At 45.8% G+C, this 22,288-nt stretch overlaps 1 protein-coding gene across 1 annotated transcript in view; it reads left to right on the forward strand.

Moving 5' to 3' along the window:
- The first annotated feature begins 7,875 nt into the window (after window positions 1-7,875).
- Window positions 7,876-22,288, forward strand: part of LOC119402094 (venom metalloproteinase antarease-like TtrivMP_A) — a 64,503-nt gene continuing 50,090 nt past the window's right edge. Inside the window, exons 1-7 of the mRNA XM_037669197.2 lie at window positions 7,876-8,083; window positions 9,823-9,992; window positions 11,454-11,546; window positions 17,817-17,937; window positions 21,702-21,770; window positions 21,836-21,954; window positions 22,031-22,102. Of these exons, the coding sequence (XP_037525125.1) occupies window positions 8,014-8,083; window positions 9,823-9,992; window positions 11,454-11,546; window positions 17,817-17,937; window positions 21,702-21,770; window positions 21,836-21,954; window positions 22,031-22,102 (714 nt within the window). The 5' untranslated portion in view covers window positions 7,876-8,013. The remainder of the gene's footprint in view (window positions 8,084-9,822; window positions 9,993-11,453; window positions 11,547-17,816; window positions 17,938-21,701; window positions 21,771-21,835; window positions 21,955-22,030; window positions 22,103-22,288) is intronic.

A 22,288-nucleotide genomic window follows, 5' to 3' on the forward strand; every position in this document is an offset into this window, starting at 1 on the left:
GCAATTTGCAGCGTACCGACCGACAGAACTGTCTAACGTAGAGTAGAACATTTTCATGAAGGTATTAGCTCAAAGATTACAGACCGTGATGAAGGACATCGTCGGGCATCATCAAACTTTGGGATCAAAGGGCGCTCCATTGTTGTCAATATCCACAAACCGCGCAGCATACTCGAATGCTGTGATTATTCAAATGAGTGGGTTGCCATCATACAGACTGATCTAGAAAAGGCTTTCGATTGTGTTGACCATAGGATTTTGTTTGCTGCTTTAGATCATGCTAACTTGGGTTCTGTTATCAGCGAGGGAGAGGCCCTGGCGTATCGAAACTGAACGACAAGGTTGATTGTCATTAAGAGTCTGGCGGGCTTCCACTATCATGCAACGCTTGGTCCGTCAGGGTTGCCCCCTCAGCCCCCTGTTATTTTGTTTGTGCATTCAAATTTTTTGCCTGAAAATAATCAATGACAATAGAATCAGTGGTTTTCAGTGACAGGCAGTCGAAGTAAAGCTGCTTGCATATGCAGATGATGTATCTATTTTTGCAAAGAATCAACATAGTATAAACAGGCTGTTGAAACGGTGCGTGACTTCAGCAAAATTACAGGAAGTGGTGTTAATTGGTCGAAGTGCCTAGGGCTCTGGCATGGGTCGTGGCCAACGAAGCCAGAATTTTTTGCTAATGTGCCTTGGGTGATGATCCCGGGCAGGTACCTGGGTTAGAGCACTGCACGGGCCGTGATTTCCGGCCCGGGCCCGGCCCTGGCCCGGAACTCGTTGAAGTTTAGCCGCCCGAGCCCGGCCCGGTGATTCAATACGCGACCCGAGCCCGGCCCGAAACCGAGAAAAAATTTCGCCTACCCGCCCGGCCCGGCCCGACGGCAGATCAGGCCCGACAGAAGCCCGAGCCAACAATATAGGTGGTGTTGCCAGAACACAGAATAACCAGCAAAGTGTTTTAAGTAGTTAATATCTACGCTTTGTTGGCGAATATTTCGCTAACAATTCTACTTTAACCCACGATAATTTCGTGTAAAAAGGGGCTCACGGTGGAAGGAGTTGAGTGGACATACTGGGTACAATGAACGTTTGTTCGGCAATGGTATAATATATTTTTTTTCTTTTTTTTTGCAAATGCAATGGGGATCATCAAGAGCGTTTTGTAGCAGATATTGCAGCAATGAAAGTGATTTGCAGCATGAGTTCAGTTTAGATAGGGAGTGCAATAAAAACAGAGGAGACAAAGACCACAACGCTCTCATTGCGCTCTTTACTGAAACTTAAAACATGCTCTAACGACAAAGCCAATTATCCACCCTTCTGGATATGTCTGGATATGTAACACGTCTTCGGCATGGTAGTACCTCGCGACTGCAAGATGGAGGAAGAAATTAGCCGTTTATTACCTTGCTGTATGTGCACAAACCTAGATAAAAATTAGCCGTGCCACGGTGGTCTAGTGGTTATGGCGCTCGACTGCTGACCCGAAGGTCGCGGGATCGAATCCCGGCCGCGGCGGCTGCATTTTCGATGGAAGCGAAAATGTTTTGAGGCCCGTGTACTTAGATTTAGGTGCACGTTAAAGAACCCCAAGTGGTCGAAATTTTCAGAGCCCTCCACTATGGTGTCTCTCATATTCATTTGCGGTTTTGGGACGTTAAACCCCTGATATTATTATTATTATTAGAGACCGGACTTTAGGCAAATGCCTGTTCAGTTCCTTGCGTTCCTATCGTGCCACTTTGATATATGAGAATGAATTAGAGGTTAAGAAGGGCTTTATATTGTTTTATAGTGCCTATAAATGCCTATTTTTGGGGTTCGTGCCTAAATGCCAATTGGTACCTATAAATGCATATTTTCAAAAGCAGCGCCTATGTAAGCCCTATTTAACCTCAAATTTCGCTCTGGAGTGCAGTTCATGATGCAAAGAACTACGGGCCAATCTCTAGACTTTCATTCTTCACAAAATTACGGGGCATGTCATTAACAGAATACTTAATGGGTTTTTGACGTGTGTAGAAAGATAGCACAAGAGCTATGAAGTTTTTATAAAGGTAAGTATACAGAGACAAGTGCGCTTGTATATTCTATGGAGGCGAAACTGTTTAAGGCTCGTGTACTTAGATTTAGGTGCACGTTAAAGAACCCCAGGTGGTCGAAATTTTCGGAGCCCTCCACTACGGCGTCTCTCATAATCATATCGTGGTTTTGGGACGTTAAACCCCAGATATTATTATTAGATAAAAATTATAGTGAACCGTGTGCACCACGTATACTTTTAGAAATACGTATAGGTAACCGAAAGGACGTGAAAAGTAGTTGGGGTAGGATTCTTTTCATATATCACACAACTGCTGCTATATACAGTCCAAAAGTCTTTTGTGGCATATTTTATAGTTTATTTCTTCACGTCTTATTGTGCAAAAAATCAAATTATGTAGATATTCCGGCTTTAAGCACGCCATCCACCGTTGTATTACATATCCTGCCACGCTAAAGTTTCTCGCACTGCATGGGCTAGCCGCAGGGGTGCACATTTGTCTTGCGAAATGTGAAGGCGTCGGCAGTCGTTGTTCTTAACTTCCACCACTGGAGCAAATTTGGGACGTCTTTGTGGACGTCTGCAGAATGAACCTGCTGTGCAGCTTATCCCTTCAACTCTGTCATTCCCGAACGTCGTGAGACATCTTCAGTATCACCTATAAAACTCCTCTTTGAGGGCTTCTGCTTGCAGTTTTCAGCAGTGTATGTTATGCACGGCTTGCACCGCGCTCTTCTTTTCTTCATATTGCCACACTCGCTTCTTGCTTTATTTTTATCTATTCGGGTTTGATAAGCAAGGACGTATAGCAACGCTCGACGCTGACCGCGCCGCAGTGTTCGAGAAGCTTCACGATTGTAGTAGATCACTTTGTTAAGATTGCGCGCAGGACGCCGTTAGTCTAGATTATTCCAGAGCTTGCGCGACCACCAGTGATAATACTGGAAAGTTCGATGCTTGATGTATAAAAGACGGCGCGTCCCAGCCATGAGCAGTTTATCGACGGTCCACGCCCGGTTCGCCGCTATCAGTAGCGTGTATTGCTGTAGTTTGGTTTTCATTTCCCAGCCACAAGTTCGGCCAAATAAAGATTTTCGTCTTGAACGCGCCGACTGCTGTTTTCGTGGACCCCGTGACAGTATCATAATGCTCTATGCCTTCCTAACGATCTTGTACTGGTAGAAGGTGACCACTGCACTACGCGAGTAGGATTGGCAGGAGGTGCACGAAGCGATTTCGATCTATTTGTGGTGTTCGTTACAGTTCGGTAATAAAGGTGCGAATAAGCTTCTCGAGGCTTACTCATTGGATGCCTGTGGTTCGATATAAAGGGACATCACCCGGCACGGAATTCGTAATTCTCTTTTTTCAAGCCTGATATTTCGTCAAGCTAATATATGTTGCCTCACGCATTATGCTGTTTGAACCTATGCTATTCCTGCACATTCGAAAGGTGTTGTGGCAGTGTCATGTAACTCTCATACTATACTTGTATAGCGCAGGCGACCCAAACACGCGGCCCGTGGGCCTATCCCTAAAGGCCTGCGGACCGCACATGACTGTCTTCGTCCCAACTATTCATTTTCTTTATTATTATGTTAAGCTACACAGGCCTGACAGGTATAAAACTTTTTTGTCGTGGGCACCCCCTGCGGCCAACATGTGTTGATACCTAACCGTGAAACAAAACTCTATATTTCAAAATCGGCGTCCTGATTTTAGTCGTGTCGAAGATAGGTATCGATATGTTATTTGAATCCTGCCGCCAAATACCCTTCAAACGACCTATATGTGATATACGGGAAAGCTCCTCTTTTAAATGGCAACGTTGGCTGACATTTGGTACGACTTAGCCCCTCTACCCGCCCCACCCCCCCCCCCCGGTTTAACTGCGTCATTGTCCTGGCCCTTGCGGGAGCAAACTTTCCTCAATGCGGCCCGTTAGCTTAGGTGGGTTTGAAACCCGTGATATAGCGGAAAAAGGCGAAAGTTCTAATGTTAACAAATTGGGCACACCAAGCAGGCTGTGCACGTCCATCTCGCATCACATGACCACTGGGGGCCGTGACGAAGCCACGAAAAAAGAATGTCTCTGTATAGGAGTTCTATGTAACGAGACTCCGTGCAGTCCTTTCGTTTTGGGGGAGGCCTGGAAACTTTTCCTCACTTTGGAGCTTTATGATCGCTCTTGCGATAAGTTATAGGTATATATTTACTATACTACACTTATCACTGCGACTACAGAATAACATTTCGGATATAAAATCATAACGAATGCAATTAAAGCACAGAATAACGACATCTTAACTACATAAGCGCCTGGTATATCTACTTTTAGCTCGCCCGTTCAACACAAATCAAGTAGCCCCATATGCAAGGAGCAAAAGAAGTTCAGTACGTGTCTCTAACAAAATTACTCTAAATAACTTGCGCCACCTAAAAAAGCGTTTATTTCGAGACAAAATGCGAAACATATATGTATGTATGCACAACGTGTGTGGAACGAACATGAAGGGGCACTAGAAAGAAAAACAATTCCTCCATTATCAGTTAATTACTCTATAGCAAATCCTAAATCACCACGCTCGCCGGGGCAAGACTCTCGGTAAGTGAGCAAACGCGCAAAAAGGTAAATGCGCGTGGCGACGCCCCCTTAAGTTCGCGCAGCAGACACCGTGACATCTTAGATTCTGACGGCGTCTAATGGGGCATTCGTAGTTCCTAGTAACTAAAAATGAAGTACATTGACCTCTGAGGGGGCCATAGACTTAACATACTAAGTTTCAGGAAATTTTATAGAGGCAATGTCCCCAAATTCGACAAACACAGTTTGAAATCCGTGGCATCACGCGCGGAGATTTCGGCGCCAAAATAAAAAAAATGAAATTTTGACTGATTCTCTAGTCTGATAATAAACATATGATGGTGAAATGAATGACATTCAAGTTATTAGACTTCACTTTATCAGTCTAAACCGATTCAGTGCTTCACTATAGTGTCCATTAAAGAACCCAGCAAAGTCCAAGCCCGGCCCGATCCGAGCCCGCCACCTCAAACCCGGGCCCGGCCCTAGGCCCGGCGCTTCAGGCCCGAGCCCGACCCGGGCCCGCCGTCAGAACTACTTTACCCGGCCCGGCCCGGCCCAAGGGCCGGGCCGGGCCCGGGTTTCCGGGTAGGCCCGGAAAGTGCAGTGCAGTGCAGAATAGTGCAGTGCTCTAGCCTGGGCGTCTTGCTCGACGGTTATCGCGACAGCAATCAATACTGGAAACGGCAGGCCAAAGACACACGGGAGAAGGCGGAGAAGTGGAAAGGAGCCGCTTTATCGCTCTTTGCTCGAGCCACCATTTGCAACCTGTTTTTTATAAGCAAGCTCTGCTTTGTAATGCAGGTACTGTATTGTTCTCGGACTAATATGCAGAAGTTCCATAGGATTTTTGCCATATTTGTATGGGCTTCTGAGTGGGAAGGGTGTAGCCGTACCAACTTGCTTCGACGGGTAAAGATGGCGGACTGGGACTCGGCCACTTGTTTTTACGGCAGCTTGTCTACAGGTTTTTGTTTTTAACACGAAAGTGTTTGATGCCGGGGTCCACCAAGATTTCAGTGACGTATTTGCGTCACGGAAATGACGTAGAAAAAATTTACACAATCAGAAGGCAAAGAAAAAAAGCTCCGTCAACGGGCATCGAACCTACGACCGCTCGGTTCGCAGCATCAGATGCCAGGCACGCTATCCACTGCGCCACGGTCACAGACAAACGCGCCTTTTATATCTACCACTCTCCCGGTCGGCGGGGTGGTGTTTCCCTCTAGAAGCGGTAAAGTAAAAATAATTTGTCATTACTGTGGCCTCCACGATTAGCACCTGCAGCGCGTTACACGTCCGTCCCATTCGGCGCGTTTTCAATAGAAGTTCAATTTTGTCAGTGCGTTAACATACCGCGAGGTGGCGATCTTAGCCCAAGCGTCGTAAAAGCGTCGGCTTCGCTCACAGCATCACGCTAATCCAAACCAAAAATAGCTTTGCGAGCGTGCCTCCCTCACCTGGCTGTGACACCGCGTTCCATGCTCACGCGCTTGCCCCGATAAAAATCGCGGCCGGGCTACCGGGGCGGCACGACGCGCTTTGCGTTTCCCTCTATTCCGGCCGTGGTGTTCAATCACATTTTAACATGCCGCGGAATGGCGACAAAGTTCTGCGTCCAATTTGTGACGCTCTTCTGGCTATCACACCTCGTTCTCTGATTACGCTTTCACCGTTAACTACTACAGCTACCACAAGGCTTTGTGTAATCATTTAACATGGGCGTTAGTCGTCGGGATGGAGATGTACCACCAATCATCAAAGTGGGTGCATCCACGTTAAACGGTGCTATCGCTGCCAGACATCAATACATCTTGTGCAAACTCTCCTATATTAATGCACAGTAAACATTCAGTTACTTCTGTAAGGGCACGCTTTACTTTCGTGTTATTCGGATTCCTATGAGGGAGGGATCAACCATCTTTTTATAGATGTGACCGATCATTTCCTGCACACGCTATGTCAATTGAGATTGGGTAGACTTCTGCCTGAGTATGTTGTGTCAACCGAAGATTGCGTAGGAGGGATCGGTGGCTTTTATAGAGAAATAGTGCGTAGTGTAAGATTCCTTACTGTACGATTTTCGAGAGAGTACCTGGTCACTGTGAGACGGAAGAAACTTTACTTTGCACTATGTGATGTTGTCTTCCCAGTGTCGTTGCACAGGTTGTACAGTGCAGGCCCTGGGAGCAATGTCTTAAAGAGGGTTAAAATAATGTATGTGCAGCCGGGAACTAAAACGTTTTTCATTGAACTGCATACCGGTACATTGCCAGTTAAATCTTTTTTAGAGAAAAAGAGATGCTTTATGCCATGGGGCACACACTGTTTAATTTCTAAGCAGCCAGAAACTGTAGATCATGTTTCTTTACATTGTTGCGAAGCGGTTTATTTTTGGGGTGTTTGGCAAAGAACTATTAAGAAAGAATTGCAACTGAATCCGTACGGCATTCGGTACTTGAATATAATTTCCGAAGATGGGCTACCATTTGACACAATCATGCTCATGGGCCTCCACTCTTTGTGACGATCGAGAATGGCAGGCTACCATTTCTATAAAGATATGCGGCCTGCACGAGCTTACTTCAGAGAAAACATTCATTGGTTTTTCGAGATACAAAAAGCTGCACCCGAACCACCAGACTGGCTCTCAAGAGTACAGCCGGTGGTGACTTTGCGAGAATTTTAACCGGATGATACCAGCAACATGCTGGTTGACAACCATTACCACATGTACAGTGCACATTGAGTGTTTCTACAACCAGTGTTTTTGCGGTCTATCTGTACCAACGCCAGGTAATAAAGGAAAAAAAGCAATAGCGTGCTCTGTCGTAGATCATGTGCTTGCCACGCAGGCGACGTGGGTTCAAATCTCACTCGAACTGAATATTCTATTATTTATGTTGTTTGCATCTATCTTGATTTTTCGGTCACGGACAACCAATGACGCCGACGCGGGCATCGGGATTTCTGCGAAACGAGCTCTTTAACGCTATCGGGTTATTGGAATATTTTTTTTATTTCTCTGTAGAGCACTGGGAGCTCTGATATACCAACTGGTCATTCACACATATCTGAAGGCCACGCGAACAATAGGAGTGGCTACGAGTCACTGTGATTGACATTTAGGACTGCAAATAAAAGTGACCTTTAACGATCAGGGTGAGCATGCCCTTTCTGAAACGTGATGACGTACTGGATATATACATGGTAAAACATGAAGTTGTTGCCGTATATTTCTGGCAATGCTGCGAAACCGCCTCAGATAGCTTCAATGAAATTAAATACATTGAATGCTCAGAAACCTAGAGGCGTTCGTGAATATTGAATTTTTTGAACGCCGCCTATCCAAATAACCGTATTTTAATTAAAACCTGGAAACAAAATGAGAGCTGGAGCCTTCTCCCACCTGACTTATGTCGCCTTTCTTATTCTAAGCTATCAATCTATTCAAGGTACGTATCAGTATTGTTGTCTCTTGTTCTGTGCCCCAATACCTTTGTTAGCCCAAAAATGAAAGGGTAATGAAGATGCTCGTAAGAAAGGAAAAGATGTTGACATCCTTAGAAAAGACGAATATTTTGTTAGCTTTTTGTCGTAATGTTAACTGCTGTCCGAGATCAACATCATGTCAAAACCTTTGAAACAAGTCTGTGCAGTCCCATTTGCTGCTATAATTATTGCCACATCGTATGAAATGTTCTAGTGTATAGAAATATTCCGCGAGAGTTCCAGTTTTCTTTTGTGTGGCTTCGAAATGTCGGCAAATTTTACATACTCACTCACTGTATGTCTCATACGCTTCATTGAAGAACCACCGCTTATATTCCCCAACACAACAGCTCAACCGAGCGTCTAAGCTTCAGCCGAAACTCACTCTAGGTGAGTCAACGTTTAGCATCACATCGGGTATGCAATTTTACTGTATGGCGCGTTTCCCTATGAAGCCACTGTCAGGAGGCCATTAAAATCGCGCCAACTTGATTTGTGCCCTGCTGTACAGCAAACCACCAAAATAATGTTAACTGGAGGTAAATGAAGTCGATATTCATAATCATGACCAGCTCTTAGAAACATCTGTGGTAGTCTACCAGTCAACAAGATACGTACCGCATGTGCCGCGAAGAGTGGGAAGTCACAGGCAGCTACAGCTGGTGACATAGCGACGTGCAGTATGGAACTGGCCAGTGGCCACAAGGAAGAACATGAGCTCCAAAACTGCGTCCTGGTTTGTCTCAGAATGTATTTTACTGCCATTTTGGTCCCTAGGAAAGATTGCAGCGACCTAGTGACCTCAACTAAAAACTTTGTTAGACGGCCAAGAACATTCCAGACAACATAATCATCCGGTTTGCGTGTACCGTGTGTATATGAAGTAGCAATCTCAAAGAAAAAAAGGGGGGCTGCTCAGATCGGCCTTTGAGCACCAAATGCCGCCAAAGGCCAGCATCCCTCGGCCGAAGCCAAGGCAGGATCCAGGCCCATCCCACTAATTCGCAGGGCACTCAATATAGTTATTTGGTCTTATCTGAAAGAACCGAATTAGTAGCGATGCCACTGGTTCCTCAGCTATAATGAAGCTTAAGAGAGCTATAAAGTGAGGAAGTTAGTGGCTGTTCCTAGCTTGATTCATTGCTGAAGAGAAGGTCAAGACGTAGTTCATGGTCACGACCGACCATTGCCATCGTGTGCCTGTTTCATCCTCGTTAGCACTAAGAGCAATAAAAAACCATGAACATCCACATTAGTCCTACCCACAACAGGTACACTACCTCTTTCAGTTATCTCCGCAATTGTCTGCAGAACGCTCTCAGCCAAAAACATGCAATTGTTTCTTCGGGAGACGATCACGGCTACACAGTACCTCTTGGAAGTTCTCTTTGAGTTCGCTTTCAGTCATTTATGCATGAGATCGGCAATGTCGCCTTTCATAAATTGCTTAACCTAATTGTGGTGATTGCATTTTATCCTATGGGACGACCCGTACGTTCCAGCGTCTTTCCATTGTGCACGCACTGAATTGAAGATTCATTAGAGATGTATACCTTAGACGGCATATGTGTACGTACTGTCACAGAACACGGTATTTCCTAGCAATGAAATAATCCCCACGTGACAGGTAGGCAGTGCTGTAAACACATAGGTAACCTACCCCGTAACCTAAGTAAACTTTCGGTTGCGTGAATCTTTTCAGGGCTTGGATACCGGACCGTTGTCTATCCCAAACTGTTCGAAGGCAGAGACGAAAACACGAAAATTCTGAAAATTAACGACGACATAACATTGGACCTGAGCCCAAGCTTCATCCTTCATGAAGATTTCTTCGTGCGAAAGTATCGCGAAGGTGTTCCAGAATACAAATACGTAAGAAATTAGTTTCCGAGCTTCCATATCTGAAATTATATTACATTAGTCTTACACCTGTTGTAAGATAAATGATGTTCGTAGATTAGTCAGAAACCATTCCGTACATAATTAAACGGACACTAAAAAGCAAAATGATTTTTCTTTCATTAGTAAAGTAGCCTTCCACGATACCAAAAACACCACCCTTGCTGCGACAAGACGCATAATAAGCGAGAAAACGCGCAAAGAGAAAATACAGGTGGCGACGCCACCTTGAAATTCCCGCACAATTTGCCATGACGTCACATATTTTTGACGGCGCCTGCTTGGGCTTACGTAGCTCCTAACCTGTTAAATCAAAGTACATTGTCCTCTGAGGGGGCCAGAGACTTGACATAACGAGTTTGTGGAAATTTCGTCGAGCCAGTGGCGCCAAAATATGTTAAATGCTCTTTGAAACATTTTACGTCACGAATTACAAATTTCGGCGCGAAATTTAAAAATGAAACTTCGAAATTGGTTTTCTCCTCTAACAATAAACCAATGGTGGTGAAATAAGCTACACAACAGTTCTCCGAGCACACTACATCAATCTAAACCAATTCATTGCTTCTCTTTAGTGTCCCTTTAAGCTTCGCCCCTTCTGCTATGTTAGTCGATGTAAATGACTGTTGGCTTGGCTCTCTCAAGCGTTTCCCGATATTTCCCTGCATTTATTCTTTCGGATTGTGTTGGTATTGTGACTTGTTATCCACCTTGGTTGTGCAAAGTTTTCATGTTTTTTGTATTCTCACTCCTGCTTGGGCCATGTGGCCTGCAGTATTTATGTAAATAAAACATAAAATAAAAAAATTGCAAGAGAGAGGGAGAGAAAAAAGGGTGAAGCGATGCAGTGTAGGGTAGCCAACCGGAAGTGTTTTTGGTTTACCTCCTTGCCTTCTCCTTTTCTGTTTTCCTTCCTTCCCGATATTTGGCAACAAACACAATATTCACGTATTTGTCACTCTACAATCGCCTCCTAATCAATTCGTTTTCGAACTGCTCATCTACTAACTCTTATAGCTAGAAAGCATTGATTCACACTACCCTTTGTTACGTAGGTTTTCAGTGTCGTTAACATTCCCTATTTGCTCAGAAATAAATCTCAATCTGAATGTGTGACTGCTAGGCAACTCCTTTGATTTCCGCGCTTCACATATGTTTTTATTTTCTGCTTGATGGGACTTTGTTATGTTTCTTACTTCGTGCGTTCTTGTTTAACTTTAGGGCAGTTAAGGCATCAATGATTTATAACGCTGGAGAGCTGCGGAGATGCTCCTTGTTTCACCAGCAAAAATAGAAATAGGGAAGGCGCTGCATTGATTTGGAGACAATCAGAAGGCTTACGTTTTGATCATTTTCGGACCGGATGTTTACAATAGTGAGAATTGTGTTGATCTGTGAAGCGGTATTACAAAACTGCACTTGTTGTATCTGCAGTTCAACGTTGAAGCACTGCAGCAAGATCTGTACTACGACGCCAAACATCTGGCGGCTGTCGTAGTGTTCGAAGAAGACGGCACGTTGCGAGTGGTATGTATATTGAGTGCAAAAGCTGCTAGAAATATCAACATCTTGAACATTTGCATCTTGAAGTACATCTTGAATATTTACAATAATATTGATTGACGGTAAATATAAAGCAGCCCAAATGGCAGGCCCACGAGACAACCCTCATGTAGTTCATACAATGAATTCTAGAGATAATTCCATTTATTACTATGCACTATGCTCCTGAGGAAACAGAGCTTTCATCAAGGATAATGCCATACAACAGATTTCATAAGGAGTTAGCAGTTTGTAAAGAATGCCATGTTGGATACAATCGATTGCCTTTCTAAAATGCAGAAAGATATCGGCAGTTAGCACTAGCTTCCTTATTTTTCAATAATGGAATATATTTTACAAGCGCAGTTAATAATATTATCTGGGGTTTAACGTCCCGAAACCACGATATAATTATGAGAGACGCCGTGGTGGAGCGCTCTGGAAATTTCGACCATCTGGGGTTCTTTAACGTGCACTTAAATCTAAGTACACGAGCCTTAAACAGTTTCGCCTCCATAGAATATACAAGCGCACTTCTCTCTGTATACTTACCTTTATAAAAACTTCATAGCTCTTGTGCTATCTTTCTACACACGTCAAAAACCCATTAAGTATTTTGTTAATGACATGCCCCGTAATTTTGTGAAGAATGAAAGTCTAGAGATTGGCCCGTAGTTCTTTGCATCATGAACTCTGGCAGAATTATAAATGGCAGTCACTCGGGCGTGCCCTGTTTTGTCTGGAGAAACACCGCTAGAAAAAAAAAAAGTTGGGGCAGCTAGGCAATAGTGGTGCACGACGTTACGGCATGACGTTAAACGGCATGACGTTGAATTCATACAGCCCGTCAGGAGTGACGAATGCAGTCTTCGATCGGTCAGGGTCGGCCATCGGAACTTGCCAATAACCCGAGCGTAAATCCAACGACGAGAAATATTCTGCTCCTTGCAAGCAATCGAGAGCATCGTCGATGCGTGGCAGCGGGTATACATCCTTCCGAGTTATTTTATTGAGGCGGCGGTAGTCGACACAGAATCTAATTGATCCATCCTTTTTGCGCACAAGCACAACAGGGGACGACCAGGGGCTGTGGGATGGCTGGATGACACCGCGCTTGAGCATATCGTCGACTTGTTCGTTGATAATACGCCGCTCTTCCGCTGAAACTCGATACGGTCGTTGGCGTAAGGGAGCATTACCACCGGTGTCAATGTGGTGCGTGATGCTCGTTGTACGCCCCAATGATGGTTGAGCGCAATCAAAGGAAGAGCGGAACTCTCGAAGAAGGGCTAAGAGTTCGCGTCGATGTGTCGGCGATAGATCAGCGGCAACGGAAGGGTGGAAAATGTCTGGAGCGGAAGAAGTGGCAACAGGTGGTGTTATGGCATTCAGCTGGAGGTCGGGTTGGTTTGCAGCAAACTCCAGAGAACGCAGCAGGTCAACGTCTTGTATGTTGCCCAAACATTCCCCGCGAAGTAATGTAACTGAGGATGTCAGTGAGTTCGCAACCAGCATAATTGTAGCACCCGATTCAACGGCGAGTACGGCAAACGGTAGTCGCAAGCCGCGGCGGCGGAGAAATACCTCGGACGGGACGAACAGAACAGTTCCGTCTGGAGCGGCTTTACAGGTCAGGGCTACCAGGGTGCACGTTTTCGGCGCTATATCTGTGTCCGCAGCAACGACAAGTTTGTAAGCGTCGGGAAGGGGATCCACCGAAAGAGCTGTTTGCAGCGGCGTAAGGGCGACTTCTGCACGGGAGCAGTCTATGAGGGCACGATGACGCGAAAGAAAGTCCCAGCCGAGAATAACGTCGTGGGAGCATGACGCTAACACGAAAAACTCGATGACGTACAGTTCGCCTTGAATAATGACACGCGCGGTGCACACAGCAGAAGGTGCTATGTACTGTGAGCTGGCCATGCGGAGCATTAGTCCCGAGAGCGACGTGGTCACCTTTTTTAACTTGCGGCATAGGTTCTCGCAGATTACGGAAACGGCGGCTCCTGTGTCAATAAGCGCTTGTGCGGCGCTCCCTTCAACATTGACGTCGATAACGTTTTGCGGCGAAAAAGATGGAGGCCTTGAGCAGTTCGACTCGCATGCAGCTCTTGCCTCCGGAACTGCAGCGATTAGTTTCCCTCTTCCGTAGTAGGTCGACGACGCATTGGTGACACGGAGCGCCGTCGAGGGGATGGTGATCGGTGGTTGGCGTAGGATCGTTGATCGTCAAGAGTGTACCTTGGTGGCGCCCTTGACGACGACGCAACAGGCCTGCCCACGGCGTCAAATGGAGGACATTGGCGACAGTAGCGGGTGACGTGTCCAGCGATACCACAGGCGAAGCAGATGGGCCTATTGTCTGTCGTTCTCCACGCGTCTGAGCGGCGGTAAAATTGAGTCGAAGGTCTCGCGAAGGTATGCGACGCGGCGTTCACGGTCGTCGGCAAGGGATGGGGTGCCATGGCAGGTCGAGAATATGGCGTAGGCTGCTGCGGGCGAGCAGCGACGGCGGCGTAGGTAAGCGGTGCAGTGACGGGTGCTTGTTGGAGAATCGGTGGGAGGGCCTCCGCAACTTGGCTTCGAATGGCGTGTTGTAGGTCTGGAGCCAGAGCCTGCGCAGGCTCGTGCGTGAGCGGCAGTAATGATAGCTGGCGCGCTACCTCCTCGCGGATGAAGTCCTTGATCGTGGACAAAAGAGGCTGCTGATCGGCAGGACGGGCAGCTAGCTGCAAGCTTGAGAGCGTGTCGGGCGTCGTGAGGGCTTGACGGGCGATCGCACGCTGTCTACGCAACTCGTCGAAGCTCTGACAGAGTGAGACGAGTGCCGCGATCGTGGTAGGGTTTCTCGCGAGCAGCATCTGAAAGGCGCCGTCCTCGATGCCCTTCAGGATGTGCCTGATTTTGTCCTCCTCGGTCATGGCGGAGTTCACGCGGTTACACAGATTCAGGACATCCTCGATGTAGCCCGTGTAGTTCTCGCCTGGTTGCTGCGCACGTTGACGCAAGCGCTGCTCGGCGTGAAGCTTGCGAACCGTAGGCCGCCCAAACACGTCTGTAACAGCAGTCTTGAAAGCTGCCCAAGTTGGAATTTCAGCCTCGTGGTTGTGATACCACAGCTGCGCGATGTCCGCGAGATAAAACGTGACGTAGCCAAGCTTCATTTGGTCGTCCCATTTGTTACTGGCGCCGACTCTTTCGTACCTCAACAACCAATCTTCCACGTCTGATTCACCTGAGCCGGAGAAGATGGGCGGATCTCGCTGGGGATACACGGCGCCGCAGGTGACGTGGACAGCCGAAGGTCCAGCCTGAGGAGGGGTCTCGTTGGCCATGTTGGTGTCACGGACAGGGGGGAGCTTGCGAGAGCGACGTTCCAGGTTCGTACGGAGAATCCACGCACCTCCACCCAATGTCACGTGGTTTATTCACGTACAAACGTGAAGGGACGACGAGGAACGTCGAGGAACGTTGAGGGTCCAAAATCCAAGCAAGCGCAAGCTCGGGTCGCGTGGCTACCACTCACGATGTGGCTTGCTTTCTTGGCTGCTTCGTCGTCGTCTATATTGTTCACTACAGTGCGAAGACAGAGAAGACAGTAGAGCTGGTGGCTTTCTCCTTCTTTTTTCATCCTCCTAACCATCATTACACTACTCCTGACCCCCAGTTTTCTTTCCGACCCCTTCCTATACTATACTACACATGACTACACTATACTTCACCTCCTTTTGCTCCTCCTAACCCTCACTACCTTTCCCACTCCATCCTCTACTATACTATACAAGGATATGCTATGATTTACGCTCTCCGCTCCTCCTTTCTATCATTGTCACCCTCAGTTTCTTTTCTGCTCCCTTCTATCCTCTACTATACATGACTATGCTATGGTTCATCCTATTTCCATCCGCCTCGCCATCACTTCTCTTTCTCATCAGCACCGCATTCATATGGTGCTCATATATGCTTGTATTCCAGTGGGGCTTGCCCAAGTCCTGTGTTTCATACCACCAACTGCTTTTCACAGTCCACGAATGGCACCTTACGCCCGGCTTTAACTGCGCCGCTGTTAAAAGTTAGATGACGAGTACATGCCAGATAGACCGTTTAACCTCGCTGGCGGCTTCAATTCGATGTCATCTGCCCCACGAGCACAACTGCCTCTTTTAAGAACACAATTATTGGATGTATCGTATGTTGTTCAGTAGTGAATACGAACACTGTATAGCACTGCATATAATATACATATATTGCGCGAGACACCTGCGCATGACTTTGCGAAGAGGCCATAACATCAATGAAATTAAAATTGAATGTGTTTGCAACCTCAGCAAAGACAATTCGCTATGTCAAAATCCCGCATTTTACGACAGAGCTTTTCATCATTACCTCATTGATCTTCGTGAAATATGACTACCACAGACGCGATAACTTTGTTTGTATAAAATTCATGGTAACGCGGTTAATGTCAAATTACACACATATATCGTCTATCAACCGATAGCGCAATCTGCTATAATGATGAAATGTCTTCCATCATAATGGTTTATGTTTTAGTGGTCAAGGTGGAGATATTGTGGGTGATCTTGTGCTGACCCCGCCTCCTCTAAGCAAGGAAGTGTGCAGCTTTTGTGGTTAACTGCTGGTCTGTTTCGCTCCCCGTTTAGGGTAGCCAACTCACAGGTTCACCATTTTGTCAGGAGGCGGTGGCATAGCTTAAGGGGGATCAATAGTACATCTAATGAGGCACATAACAACACCCACCTTGTCTCCGCGATGTCCTCTGGAATAACCTGCGTTATGATGGAAGACATTCCACCAAAATAGTGTATTGTAGTGGTGGATAATGGTAATTTTTCATTAGTGATTAAAAAGAAGGAAACTCCCTTTCACTTCTGCTCCTCCGCAATGATTGAAAGAGCGGGTTTCGGCAATGAATTTCATTGCATAGTTCACGTGATATCCAATGCTTTCTAGCGTTGTAGCCTATTTAACTGGAGAAGTGGCAAAAACAAACTTGCTATATATGACAGGGAAGCAGATATGAAATCCCCTTAAGCAATGTCTGTGTCAGTCTTGGCGCTTACATTGTCCCACCGATATCCAAATTCTAATTCCACAAATTCATTGATTATTTGCTCTAAACAAATTCGTTTTTTTTTTCATTTATGGACATGCTTGAGAAATAGTGATTGAGGTAGTAGACAGTATTCTGGGAAGCTTTTACTGAGGTCACAAATCACGGCTCCTGCTCTTATGTGTTTCAAAGAAAAACTCGTATAAGAGAGATGAAGCGTTCTCTAAATTGTAGGTATAATATAACATGGACGTCGATGATCTTTTAGCATTTTATATCAATCAAATTTTGCTAAAAAACGCAAATTCTCGGTTGTCTGTGCAGGCATGATGTTTATTGGCGTTACCCATCCAAATTGTTTCGAGTTCGACTTTTAGGCTGCAATGTAATACATGTTCAGTAAGTTCTTGTCCAACGCAAGGGTCCAGGTGGCAGGCGGTACGCATGCACAATGAGGTTGTTCATGTACTGAAGGGCAGTATTTATGAGACTGCAGTCATTCAGGATGCCGTGGGTGTGCAGAGTAACAGCAGCGTTTTTCATCTTGGGTGTGTAGCAGCACACATAAACAACGCATAATAAAGGAAGACACGATTCAAGTGCACCACCACTCGTTCTGTCACTGGTCCTGTCGAATCGTGTCCTCCTTTTGTGTGTGCTTTATTACGGGCTCTTTGATACGTTAGCATGAAATGGTACTAACTCGCTTAACCTTCTACTTCACGCAAATTTTATTTGCTGCACAAGGCAAAGAAGCGTTGGTTAATTGTGGCTTCTTGATAATTAAAAAAAACTCTTGAGCAACACAACAGTTATATGTACAGCTCACCAATGGGGCATGTGTGGTTTACCTTTAATGAGCGTCTCTGGTCATTCACAGACGTTTATTATAGATCTCGCTTGTGAACTATGGGCTAGGTTTGCATACAGATGTCACGCCTAACTTCGTCATTGCCTTTTCACTAGTTTAAATGACCTGAATCATGAGGGAGTTGTAGCGTGTTCGCACTCGGCTCATACTCCCAGCCAGTGCATTTAAAACGGACAACTTCCAAGCTTATCCACACAAACTTGTAAAGAATGGAGCAATGATACTCTGGTACGAATAGTTCGACGAAGTGCTCAAGTAAAACGCCGTTTAGTGCAAACGATGTTTATATTGACAATATATCCGTACGCAGGAAGGTGTCGTCGGGGCTAAGTTGAAGATACGGCCGATTGAAGCAAGTGAGCGCTCTGTATATGGCGATCAAGCTCACATTGTGGACACTATTGAAGACTCGAAGTCTGACAGCGTTTATGGTATGCATGATGATTACCTGTACTACCACAATTTTCATCCATACTAGTAGTAGATCAACCGTGATCCGCGTTTTCTTGCGCACTGAGCGATAAAGACCGAATGTGAAGGACGTGCACACTCTTTCTTGATTGTAAGGTGGATGAGGCAGTCTGAGTTGCGGGAGCAATCACATGGGTAACCGATTCCAAGGCACAGAGGACGCGGCCGGAGCCCGTTTACCGGACATGAGCATTATTGAAAGGCCGGCAGCGTGGTGACCAGAGCAGTGAAAGAGGACCGGGTGAGGAAAGTGCCTCTCGCAGTCCTCAGTTGTACTTCTGCTGGTCTTGCAAGAACAGCGGATGAAAATGGGCAATGTGGCAGACATTCGTGGATTTTATATTTGCGTCATGTGCATGTTCACTAGCTGCACATCTGCGCATGATGAGTGCTGGTCTTCTCAACTGTGGCTGTTACCCACATTTGCCAAGAACAGCACCAATCACCCAGAGATACATCACGCATCATCCGTATTTCTTTGTCGTAGGTGGAGCCCACGGTTCCCTTCTTCCGTGGTCCTACTGGCTATTGCGGCTCGCCTAATCTCCTCGAAGTTTACCAACTGGTAATTTAAATGCAGTTAGCACAGCCGTGCACTCATTGACCAAATGCATGTGTATATTGGGTGCGAGGACATACTGTCACGCCGCCATGCGGAGGCGTCCGTGTGACGTAGAATGTTGATTGCTTTGCCAGCCCTCTGCCGCACAGCCTGCAGCCGATATCACCTCTTCTTTATTAATATTGTTGTACTTCACAATGACAAACTCAGTAAACTCCTGCTGTGGCTTGGTTACTAACTGTACGAAATTCGAAATAAAAGCTCCCAAAAATTGTTACGTTCCTCAAAATGACTTAGATACCACCTTGACTACCAGCGTCGTCTGCTACGGCCACCGATATGGAAACCACAGGGACCGAGCGCGCTGTTTTTGTAAAATTTAAAGAGCCATTTTGTGTCCAATTGAAACTAAGCATCTAATGGGCTTTAGCGTGCGCTTGAGGGAAAGAAACATATCGTTACTGCAAGAAATGCGTGCAACGTGACCACCGGTAACTTCATTCATTGTAGGTTCGCATCAAATGACGGGTTGCGGTTCATACGAGAAAGAAATGGCATGATCAAACTTATATTCCTCTTAAGTACGCATAGCCTCATCAAGCATGACGCAAGCGGTTTCTCTGCATTGTGGGAAGCAACCCAACAAGCTTAGAGCTGGATGCAGACACACCCTTTCTCAAATTATAAGAGGCAAACACAGCAGAGCTATCACTCGCGCCTTATTCGGAGTTGTAGCTAGATAACATTTTACGTGAACACCTGTTTGTATGCAGCGCAATTTTAATCTTTATTTGTTGCTCTCCATTGTGCCCATCCTCAACGATTGTCACATGGCGCATTTTAGACCTCCATCGAGCAACTTCGGATTGAAAATGTTCGACGATTTACTCCGATCTGCAGCTTGCATAAAGAGACCAATCGCGATCGAAAAATACAGCGCCGATAGGGATTGATTGCAATTTTAAATGCACCGTGTGCCAGCCGGCCGTATTAAATTGTACATTTGAATACCTTAGCATGCTGCAAGGGGTGGCCTATTATGGTGTAGATGGCAATTTTTTGCATATGATGCGAAAAAAACAAAGGTACGAAGGAGAGATACACGCAGGATAAGCGCTTGTTCTGTGTGAATCTCTACTTCGTCCCCGTGTTTTATTTTTTTTTCACGATTCATAAACATGGCCTGATTCTAAATACGTACGACACTTGGTGTCTCCTGTAATGACACTTCGTGGTTGCTGTTAGAAGGTGAATCTATGCTTAATGCCCGTTTACTTAGACTTAGGTGCACGTTAAAGAACCCTATAGAGGTAGTTGAAATTGACAGGGCCCTCCACTACGGCGTCCCTAATTATCATATTCTGGTTTTAGGACGTGAAACCTCCCAATTATAGAAGGAGAATCAGTGTTTGAAGCTTACCACTTCGGAGCCTCTAGCGCAACGTATAAAAGAAGCACCACTGGAGGAGCTCATTCTAGAGGCGTCCTCTATAAGGAAGGAACCTTATCAGCTAGAAATGCCAATAAAGGAATGTCAGGGGACAGCGGTATCGCGCTCTGGTAAATCAGGGTAACGGTGAAAATGAAAGCTCACCCTTGACTGGCATTGTGGCCTGCCACCAATAACTCTGGCAGCCCTTTCCCAGATTGTGTAGTGCCTAGGTGTTGGCACACATGAAGTGATAGAAAAAAAGCGCTCTTCAAAGGCGAAAACGCCACAAATCGCGGTTTGAGGCAACGCATTCAACCGCCGCTTCCCTTCGCCGGAGCAATGTGAGATCACGTGATGCAACCGTGCGCATCATCACAAACATAGGAGCGCCTGCGTCTCCTGGGGTACGCCTCGCGCCCAATAAAGGTTGCGTAGGTTTAGACCGCAAATTAAAACGTAGGGTCACCTGTAGTATCGTTCCGCGATGAATGTAGGCACATATAACAAACAATGTGAGGAAACTCGCATTGATATAGTTCGTCCAGATGGCCCATATCTATTACGAATGACGTAGTCATTAGGTTTACGTATTTCATGAGACCTTTGGTTTCCGTATGGCACGAAGATTTAGGCTTGTGGCGCGTTGAACATGCATTTGCACGACGACAAGTGCGGGGAAAGTACTACCGGAATCATTTAGGAATTGATATTGTGATCCATGCCTTAGAATAATGTTGGGCAGCAAGAAATCAACAATGAGTCTTGCACAGGTACTTGTAATTGCTCGCGCGATGGTGTAGAGTGTGCTAGTTTCTGTCGCGACACAACGTACGGTCAATAGCATGCAAAACTGGGCTAATTGGTCGCCGTTCATGATAAATGCAGCGCAAGAAGACGACAGCACGAGGCAGTGGAGCACACGGTAGAGGCGTTGACAGTGGGGACAGAAACAATCTTGTCACGAAGTGGTGGCAGAGAAAACGAGGAAATACAAGCTCAAAGAGAAAAAATTATCTACTGAGAACGACAATGGGTTTGCAAACTCCGAGCAAATAGCTGCGATGCTGCTCTTCGGTGTTTGCGTTTGTCCTGCTTTATAACGTATGTTCCTAGGAAACGAGCAACACCTGGCAAAAAGAAGCGTCGCAAGATGCGGTTGCCACATACGCTGACTTATCCGACCGTAAATTCATAGTAGCATTCGCGGAGAAACATTGAACACAGTTCACTACGAATAAATAGGAAGGAACGTTCGTCAAGTGAAAGAATATTCTGGTAAAATATGCCAAACGCAAGTCGAACGACTACAAAAACGTTTTAGAAGGCGAACATTCCAGCTGTTCAGCGATAGCGCACAATGTTGCTACGTCGTTGTTTTCCGGAGATGCAATGTAACCCGGAAGGACTTGAGAAACGCAAGTGTCCACGACAGTAGCATTGGCCTCCGGTAGTCCATTCAGAGACCAATGCGACAAACAACTTGTAATTGACGGCTCAGGTTCGGAAGTCAACTGATAAAAGCGTTGTTTGAGGTACAATCTTAGCGTAAATTACAAAGACATTCTCACATTCTCTGTGAAAGTGACCATCACGAAGAGTTGAGGCCACACTATTTCAAATAACAGGAAAAAACCAGCGTAGAGACTGCCTTTCTTTTAGCGAATAACTATGCATGTGCGTTCAGGCCTTCAAGTAACACCTTAAAACGGAATGTTGTCTTCCTATTCCAGGGAAAATTGTCCAGGACAGAGTGACAATCTCTGAACGTGACACTAATGGCCAGATTGGCTATGATCCATGTGAGTAAAGCAAACGTGAACAGAAGTGTTATCTTAACAACATTATATGATTTCTACCTCTATAGCTAAATTCGGCGTAGAAAGCATATATCCCGAAGTGCTCATAACGTGCGATTCAGTCTTCTTTGCTGGATTTAAGGACAAGGCGGACATGATAAAATACATCCTGATTGTGTTTCAAGTTGTAAGTAACATTTGCCGCCCGTAAAGATACCATCATCTGCTGCCTAACAACCTTAGCATCTAAAATTTTCTTTCAGGTTGTACTCCGCTACAGCACCGTTAGTCACCCTCGGATACGGCCCATTTTACGGGGCGTCGAAATCAGCGACGTAAGTCAATCGGCATATAGCTGATTAACAATCCCAAAACTCGTTTTTTCTAACCCACAAAAAACATTTATTCTGTACAACACTGGTTATGAAGGAGTTATTTATGTCATTTAGCAATATGGCATAACAAGTCAGTTGTACCATGGTTATACGCCATATACGCCATTGCTTCGGCTGTTAATTATA

This window comes from Rhipicephalus sanguineus, chromosome 8, assembly GCF_013339695.2.
Source record: "Rhipicephalus sanguineus isolate Rsan-2018 chromosome 8, BIME_Rsan_1.4, whole genome shotgun sequence".
NCBI classification, from domain to species: Eukaryota; Metazoa; Arthropoda; class Arachnida; order Ixodida; family Ixodidae; genus Rhipicephalus; species Rhipicephalus sanguineus.